This window comes from Erigeron canadensis, chromosome 8, assembly GCF_010389155.1.
Source record: "Erigeron canadensis isolate Cc75 chromosome 8, C_canadensis_v1, whole genome shotgun sequence".
NCBI lineage: Eukaryota > Viridiplantae > Streptophyta > Magnoliopsida > Asterales > Asteraceae > Erigeron > Erigeron canadensis.
In genome coordinates, this window is record NC_057768.1 from 42,815,960 (window position 1) to 42,825,535 (window position 9,576).

Below are 9,576 nucleotides of genomic sequence, written 5' to 3' on the forward strand. Positions count from 1 at the left end.
GGAAATTTATTTATCTAGTATATACTTATTTGAATTTTCAGTTTTGCCCATAATAAACATATCAACAATTAACTAAACATTATCAAAAAGTCAAATTAAAACTAATATGTATTATGTTAATTTGAATTATGTTAATATTTTTGTTTAGGTTTAGATTTTTACATATAATTTCCTAAATTTTTAATTTTTATATATATAAAACTCAATTCGGTTTCTCCCTGATCTGATCACGAGTTTTCATAAATATTCTGACTCGTCGATCCGATCCTAAGTCACGAGTTCTTATGGTTAGTTAAACTCGAATTCGGGTGGATCTAACCCATCCCACAAATGTGAAGAGTTAGACTCAAACCCAAACGATTTCCCGAAGGTCAGGGACCTTAACAAACAAGTGTACACAAAAATTTACGATTTACACATATTTAACATATTGTCTATCATGGTATTTGAACTACAAGATCATCCTAAGAACGATGACTTGTGTATTGATTCATCATAGTGAGTCATCACACCCAAAAAATTATGGATAATGATAAATCAACCTAATTAGTGTGCTTAAAGATATGCCTAATAGTTAGATGATGACATGTGGAAAAATCAGGGGGCAAGATTGAGAAAGAGAATTAGTGGAATCCACGTGTCAGATTCTTAAAGTTTTAGGTTGATTTTTAGGAATATGAGTTAGATTTACTAATCATTTTCCAAAAATTATTTATAAATTAGTTTGGCTTGTAGTGCTTAGTTTTTGTTTTAATGTACGGGTGATTGAGTGTCCTATTAAGTGATACCAAAGATTCCCATAGTCTGAATTCGTTAGGCTCTACCTAAACTTTGTGTAAGAGTAAGAGCATGAGCATTAGGAGTCTTGGAAATGGTTTTAATTTCAGTATATAATGTATTTTGAAAATGTAGCGAAGGGTTTTAGTATTAAAAATAAGGGGTTAATGCATACTGATACCCAGATTTTGAGAGAAGGGAAGATTTTATATTTATACATGTGATTAGTAAGGGGAGATTGTGAGGCATATTTGTTTTTCTCTAAAAATAATCACAGTTTCGTGATCTTTTGATGAGTATAGTCCTATATGTAACATATATTTCTCTATTTCTCTATTCAATTGAACAATAAACATTTTACTTATCAAGGGAACTTTAGGTATGTGTGAAAACGAAAACAATTTAATATAGGTTTTTCTTGAATTGTGCAATATGTGAAAACCAAAACAATCTTATTCCTTACTCACGGTCTTTCAGCTTTACGAAAGTCTCAACAGAATATTATTTTTCACAAACACTCGCCTCTGATTGATTACTGCCTTACTGCTATTTGCATCCGTTATAAATTCTTCCAATCAATAGATGGACATTCAGATGTTCAAAAAAAAAAAAATAGATGGACATTCAGCTACGTGAACTCGGATAGTCTCATTAGACCATGCGTTACTTCTTTAAGTATTACACAAATTGTACCATATGCCCGTAAAACAATTTCAAATGCATCAATGTATACAAGTATTATACATCAGAAAGAGCTTAAGGGTACACAAAACTGATACTTGGCGATGGGATAAAAATAGACCCAAATAATAGATACTCAAAAACGGTCTGACCCAATAATATATCATATAATATTAAATTAACTACCCTCTCCCCTAACCTCGCTTGCTATGGACTTTTTCTATAAAGATGAACCTTACCACTCATTCCGTATGTTATGTTAGTTAAATCACAGCTCATCATGTTTGATTGATTCCTCATCTGTCTCTTCTTGTTTGGAGTCGGTATTGTCATCTTTAGATGAACTGGAACCTTTTGGCTCCTCTGTCTGACCCTCGGTCTCATTCTTTACAGGTGGCTTTTCAACTTTTGGTTTTGGCTTAGGAATTCTGTTTAAACTTGCAACCTGGTAATTATTATGATGATAGTCAGTGAAGGAAACAAAAAAATTAGAGAGACGGCCATTTACTTATCAACGATTCGATTAAGGCTATCTTATGTCAAATGAGTTAAATTAAATAAAACAATCTAAAAAAGAGATGGTGTCAAACAGGTCAAGGGTGACCACAATGTATCTTTGATGCACAAAACCAACCTATAAAATCGTTCTACTCAAGTGAATAGATTATTATTGAAATATAACAGCTTTGTAATCATAATTGAAATTCCACTTGCTTATAACAAGAGTTAAAATTTTAGACAAAATGTTTTTCGGGCTCCCCGTCCTGCTCTATGACCAGTTTTAGCACGAATAGAAAGGATGACAAACCCAACCCCCAGGTTTTTCTACCCCTAAAGAATAACATAAATAAGTGGCACTGTAGAGAAGGAAGAAGCAATATAAAGTAACAACTTGAATACATGCCTTGTCTTGAAGAACGAGTAGCTTGTTAGAAACTTCTTGAGAAGTAAAAGCCGGTGTGCTGGATGCAGATGTCCTGTTGATGGGAATTGGTTTTCTAACAATTAGGAATGTTCAAAGCCCGTATACAACTGTATTGTTTCTGTAATGAGTTGTCAACTAAGAACATGGTGCTTTTCAAATGTATAATACTGAGCACTTGTGTAGAAAGGCTAAAATATACATAAATCACTTTTTACAGTAACTTCACTAGTTTTCTGAAGGTTTTGCCACATCTTTGCCACATGTTTGATATAATGTCTATGTATCGGCTGGTTTCTTTCTAGCAATTTTTATTTTTAATAAAATATATTTTAATGCCGTTCAAAAAAAAAAATATTTTTTTGGGGTGCTTGCATCGAAATTTTTGTCAGATGAATAACAATGAAGCACAATCCGTAAATAGAGTATCGGTTTAAACTCACTTTTTTTGCTCGGCCTCCTTATCGTTTAGCCACTTTTTGAAATCTTCTGCCTCACGTAGAACCTGGAAATAAACATAAAGGACAATGATTTTCATTCATCAAATACGGCAAAGTCGATCCATAATATGCTAGAGAATGATTAGAAATAACATTACGGCAATGTTCTGAGAAGCAATTCACCTTATCAACTTTCTCCTTCAAAATCCATGGTTTTTTCGACTCCCACCCACTCACGATCTGCACGTATAGGTTTCATTATTATAATCTGAGAAACTCTGTAGGATTTACATTAACATCTCACAAGTTCTTCCAATAACTATTAGCTTCTCCATAGTTTCATGAAGATCAGATTCATACTCACTGATATATTGCATAACATCTCACAATATCTTTGGTAAAGGATTATAATATTCCATTAGTTCGTTTAAATTGCTTCTACAAAGTCAAGTATTTTGAACACAATAATTAATGATCACAAGCATAGGGTGTCACAACTTGAAACAATTTTATTGGATTTTGTTTACCTCTTGCAGCTCAGTGAAATACCGTCTAGCACTTTCAATTGCTTCTGGCCTTGCTGTGAGCTCCTTGTATCTGTAGTCGATGTTTATAAGAGTGAGTTTGACAATATCACAATCCCTTTCAAGTTAACTTTTTATTAAAAACAAAAAACAATCCCTTTCAGGTATGAAAAATCAATACTTGTTACATACCTGAAAAAAATTGGGTCACCAATAGCTTTTAACTGATCCAAGCGTTCTTGAAATTGAGTAGCTGAAGCATCTTCGCCGTCAGTGTACAACCAGTCTTGTACCTAAAGAAAATGCAACACATTCTACCATTTAGACTCACATTTGAAACTGATTTTTTAATAACTCTGACTTGTTAAGCTAAACAGGGTAAATTCCCTTTTACCCAACTGTCACTTGTTTGGGTAACATAATCGGTTTCAAACTAGCTTCAGCTGAATTGATAATGGAAGAGAGACAAACTTTCAAGAACATATCACTCTTAACAATCACAAATTTTCACACACTCAAATAACTGATTATCTCAATATAACTTCAACAAGTAAAAAACACATCCTAACACTATTTTTGACAACCCAGTTTATACAGATTGATTATCTGATTCTTGTTATTCAAATGAGCGTACTCAATTTCAAATTTCACATCCAGAAGCTCACTGATGAATATAACACAAGGTTAGTGTATAAAGAGAGGATGGCACGATAAATCTACTTTTGTTCAAAATATACTTAATTCCATAGGGCTGGTAAACACTTGAGATTTCATAGAAGAGGTCCCATGTTCAATACCCGCCAACTTTAACAGTTTAACTCATTGGTGGCCTTGCTTTCTAGGGGAAAGAAAGCACTTGTGAAAGCTGAATTTTGTGAAAGCTGAATTTCACAGAATTCTCATATAGGTAGAGATGTGTATGGGGATAAAGCTTAGGCCAGCTCCCATCATCATGTGGATTTCTATTGACAAACTACATGTACATACTAATACAGACAAAAAAAAAAGTGTGCATAAATAGACTGAATGAGAGAGAACCTCGTCAAGCTTTTCGACGAACGCCTGCCGTTGTTCACTTGAGGAAATTGTTTGCAGTTCCTCCAAATAATCAAGCTGCCACAACCCACAACGAAATTGACATGAGACGAAACACTAAAATGCAAAATTGACTTCTGATTGGGAATGAAATATCAAGCACAGCGAAAAGTGCCAAACAAGACCCAAACCTTTTCTCTGGTAGCATATATGTAGCCCTCGAGATCATTTTTCAACTCTGCAGTCCTCCTCCTTTCTGCATCCTTTGCATCTAGTGCCTCCAATCTGAGTTTCGCATCATAAAGAGAATCTTCTGACAGAGGTGCCACTGACCCCACTCTCTTTTCAGAAATCTGCAGCCGTTGACAAAAAGCCATTATAGATGAGTATACAGCAATAAGATAGCTCTTTTGTCAAGAATTGAGTAAAATCCAACCTTTAAAGGAATTCTGAAAGTCCTTTTCTTAAGTTTCTTTTCTGTAACAGGAGCTGCTGTGATTGGGTCATTTGTCGAGGAGTTATCTGAGTTGGTAGCCTGATCATCTGGATTAGGAACATCACTAGCTTCTGCTGCATTTGCGGAATTAGCTTCAACCGTTAGGTTAAGAGGGGCGGAAGCATTCTCTAAAGTCTGATTCTTTTTTGGGACCTCTACCCATTCAGAAATTTCGATAACAGCATCTGCTCTATCCAAAGAGAGTATGCCGCTTCTACTAAGAGAGAAATGAATATTTGCTTTTACAGGGGATGAAAGGTTGCGTGAAATGTACCTGAAGAGTTTTAAATTATTAAAATTAGAAAGAAAAGGATAAGAAGAAAATAGTACCATCATGAGATCAGACAGATCAGATTGATTAGGTTCCCGTACTTACTTTTCGCTAGCTTCAGCAAGACCAGAGACTGAATATTTCGCAAACGTACGTGTAGTAACACCGGGGGGCAAGAGATCTTCATTCTCATAAGAAAGTGAAACATCAAAATCTTTGTTGTGAGTGATCGACCGGTACATCTGTAGGAGATTTTATTAGAAAAAATTCCATTAAAAACTATAGGTGGCTTCTTGCAAAGCACAGAACTATTGATCAAATTTACCTTGATTGGTAGCTTTTTCAACCGTGGAACAAGTAATTGTGTTGTGGTCTCATCTTTTACAAGTTCGGGGCCATCTAGATCCATCATAAACCCATACATGGAACCATCAACCATACCAAGTTTACGATTCAATTTGATTCCATCACTCAAATTTGCAGCATGTAATGAAGCACCTAGAACTGTAGCTTCATCAGCATCAAGATGTTTGTCAACATCACTCCTACCAAGAAATTCTTGAAGCTTAGCCTATGAAAAAAGATACATTAATCAAAGTGAATTAAAATACAACTCCCTACTTCAAAACAACTAAAAAATGAATGACAAATAGATGCATAAATAAGAAATTTAAAAAATATCAGAAGAGAGGATAGTTATTAGAAATCTAATTATTCTGCACCACATAGAAAGACGTACAACCTTCATCTAGCTTATTAGAAATCTAGCTTATTAGAACGTATCTAGCAGAATGAAAAAGCAATAGCAAAGCACCTGCAACTTTGGAACTCGAGTGCCACCTCCAATTAACTCGAGGGCATATATGTCATCCACCCTCAAACCCGAGTGCTTGAGCAACTCTTTCACAGGGATTACAGATCTTTCCCACAAATCTTCGCACATCTCTTCAAACTTCTGGCGAGTTATTGTGCTCCTGCAAAAAGAGTAAATACAAACCATAAGGAAGATTTTAAAATACAGCAAACTGCAAACTCGGCCTTGAATATTTAAAGACCGTCAGCTTCATTTAATGATTATTGCTATAACTCTGGCGCACCTCATACCATCATCTGTACTCCTTTATGACACCTTTAAGCCACTACACTCCAAATGTTTTTTAAATTGATGTAGCATTACTCCACTTTCAAACACTCCACAACTTTTAATCACAACCACTCATCTTTTAATCATCTCAATACCTATAATTTTCAACCAGAATTTCACCCAACTATAATACTTTGAACCACATAATAATTCATTTTAACCACCAGTTCATATTCTCAACATTATATATAAAATGAGCCACAAAGCGAAACAAGATTATTCATGACCACCACCATTTATTTTAACTAAATAGTGTTCGTTTCCGCGGCAATGCATGGGTACATGCTAGTTTTCTAAAATCATTTTTAGATCAATATGCCAATTTAAATCCTATTTTCAGTTCTCTTTCAGCCAACCCCATTGTGAATTTTTATATCGCCAATTTGTACCTGAATGTCTATTTGACAAGTTTGATATACTATTTGAATTTTAGGACATTCTACAACTGAAAAGTTAAAGACCACTAAATACTTATTCTACATAACCAATAACAAGATTCATGGTCTGTACCTAAAGTCACGGTCATCAAGAAGTGATTCAACAGAAATTGGTGCTGCGGTATTTGCACTGAGAATTTCCTTTGTACGCTTAACCTGCTTCTTCAATTTGGCCATCGCCTTTGGATGCTGCCTGACATCAACACCATTTCCAACCTGTTTGTTGAATTCATCTGCAAAGTATTCCACCAATCTTAATTCCATATTTTGACCACCAAGCTCTGGATCCCATCTAACATCTTTTACCTGCATCAAAGATGTGTTATAAAACAAAATTATTATAAAACTGAAGCAACAGAAATACACATTCCTCTCAAGGCTAACATAGCATGAAACAGGTATGCACTAGACCGAGATTAGGCATGTCATCCAAAAGGATCAGTATATGTTAACTAAATTTTTACCATAGATATCGCAGCACTAATGGTTTATCATGGTTGGTCTTTCTAATTTCCGATGAATGAATGGTAATCGCATTATTAGTATGGTCTGTATTACCAAATTACAACTTAAGACCTTGTCAGTTAGACAAGTCTCATTCCGCAGTAGTGGCTTATTAATTTTAGCGACACCATCAAAGGAGTATCAGTCGAGTATTCCTGTAATTGTAGGTGTTGGTTCAGTTGGCTATAGTGCATACCATCTCGGTATATTTCAGATTTTCAATTTAATAAAACTTCACACGTTTCAAGAAACCAATCTTAAATAACATCTGATAGCCATAAACTTAATACAGGGGGTGAACAGATTAAGTCTTTATAACAGGATACTTGGTCACGCTTCACTTACATATGATTCAAGTTTTGACAATCATAAACCTAACAGTACAAATACTAGGATAGAATTCTATTCAATATAGTATGTGAAACTCCATTATCAGAATCACAATACGATATATAACCCCTAATCCATTTTTACGGCCACATACCAACCTAATCTCTAGCAGCTTAAATTTCAAAACTACATGACAATTAATACATCCTCGTTCATTGAATAATAGTGCGTGCTATGATGCTATCTAAGGAATAAATTTACTACACACTACATTTCACCAATGTTTAGACATAGCTGGCTTTTTGCCTACTTTGATAAAAAGACCTAAAAAACAAAGCAACACGCATATATATCTCAAAAGATCATAGTCATCATCAAAAACATCAGTAGTACCTGAAACTGATTAGCTGAGACAGTCTTTCCATACTCCTTAGTATTATACGCCGAAAAGTAAACAAGAGCAGCATAAGTACTACTAGATCCCATATCATAAAAAATAACATGTCGAGACTCATTAGCAAAATCCTTATCAATCCCATACTGAAGAGCAGCACCAGAATGTTCATTCACAAGGGACAAGGCATTCAAACCAGCCAACTGCGCCGCCTGAAGCAAACCTTTCCGTTCCGCCTGTCCAAAATACGGCGGAACCGTAATCACAGCATCCTTCACCACAACCTTACTATGAAACTCAGCTAACTTCAATCCATAACCTAAAATCATCCCAACCAACTCTTCAACCGAATAAACCGTCTCACCGTCATCTATCTTAATACCTACACCACCTCTAGACTCGTCTTCAACAACATTAAACGGTAGATACAACGAATCTAGAAACTTCTTAACATAATCAAACGGTTTTCCAATTAAATCACGGATTTGAGAATAAACCTTATCAGGATACCTCGCAGCGAGTCCCGCAGCTTCTTCGCCGATGAGCCGATCACCGGAGTGAAACGCGACTAACGCCGGCGATTTCCGCTTCGACATTTCGTTAATTGCGATTGAGATCGGTGCCTGGCCTGGTTTTAGATTAACTACGGCTACTTTTATCCATTCTGAACCTACATCAATACTAGATACAGCTGATTGACATGGAATTGAGCTGAATAACAGTAAAAACGAGATTAGGCCTATCCTGAATAGCATTTTGGACATCGGAAATCAATAGATACAGAATGATAGATATAGATTATAGATACAGATTTAGGGTTTAATGTTGTATAGATGTGAATGTTACCAGAAGTCTATAGAAGACTCACTGATCTTTTTTTTGGGGAATAGGTTTGACTATACGTGGTCAGTGATGTATTGTGCCAATAGTAAAGTGCCACGTCAGCCGAAGTGCCACGTGGCTGTTTATGATACCGCTAGTGTGTTGTTTTTGGCGTAATTGTGAAGGCTACAAAGGCTAGCATTCGAGCGATGACATCATTTTGTTATGGTGGGGTGTTTCATGTTTGAGATTGTTTAATTGGATGAATGCATGATGTATTTTAGTTAATTAAATAAAAATATTCTTTAACATGTTTTTTTTCGTATAGAAGCAAATCAATAAAATCGAAAGATCGACTACGGATAGTCGGTTATCTAAACTAAATTACTCTATCACAAGCCGAACAATGATTTCAAAGAAAAATCTCTAACAAATACAATTCTCCTAACAAGTGGAATTAATAGATTATGACTCATGTACACCATGTTAGGGGAGCTGGTATAAGTCCTTACCCAAAACTAGAGGTCAGATCTTAAATTTCAATTATCAATATTTCATTTAGAAAGTTTATTAACAGCCCTAAAAACCAAAACATTATGCAACTAGTATGACAAAATCTCTTATATAAATAAAACAAGATTCATATGACATCATTATTTTTAAATAATGATTACTTGTTATTGTTAGATTTATTTATATCAATAATTTCTTTTTTATTTTCTTAAATATAACATCTTCTTATTTAAAATTTAAATTATTTTTTAATTGATTTATGATTTATTTCATTTTAGCCTAAATC

General features: G+C 34.8%; 1 protein-coding gene across 1 annotated transcript; it reads right to left on the reverse strand.

Annotated features, from left to right (window-relative positions):
* Positions 1–1,406: 1,406 nt before the first annotated feature.
* LOC122579322 (heat shock 70 kDa protein 17) lies at positions 1,407–8,816 on the reverse strand. Its single transcript, XM_043751475.1, has 14 exons — positions 7,955–8,816; positions 6,801–7,033; positions 5,961–6,120; positions 5,472–5,717; positions 5,252–5,388; positions 4,816–5,149; positions 4,571–4,732; positions 4,383–4,457; positions 3,537–3,637; positions 3,348–3,417; positions 3,004–3,060; positions 2,824–2,885; positions 2,363–2,435; positions 1,407–1,903 (listed from the first exon to the last, which is right to left on the reverse strand). Exons 1-14 carry the CDS (start codon positions 8,717–8,719, stop codon positions 1,727–1,729), a joined length of 2,652 nt encoding a protein of 883 aa, XP_043607410.1. The 5' UTR covers positions 8,720–8,816; the 3' UTR covers positions 1,407–1,726.
* Between the last annotated feature and the right edge of the window lie 760 nt (positions 8,817–9,576).

Coding starts and splice junctions, on each gene's coding strand:
- LOC122579322 (XM_043751475.1), bottom strand. CDS start 8,719: ATGTCCAAAATGCTATTCAGGATAGGCCTAATCTCGTTTTTACTGTTA. Junction 6,121..6,800: donor CTTGATGACCGTGACTTTAG/GTACAGACCATG, acceptor CTCTTTTTGCAG/GAGCACAATAACTCGCCAGA. Junction 5,389..5,471: donor TGAAAAAGCTACCAATCAAG/GTAAATTTGATC, acceptor AATCTCCTACAG/ATGTACCGGTCGATCACTCA.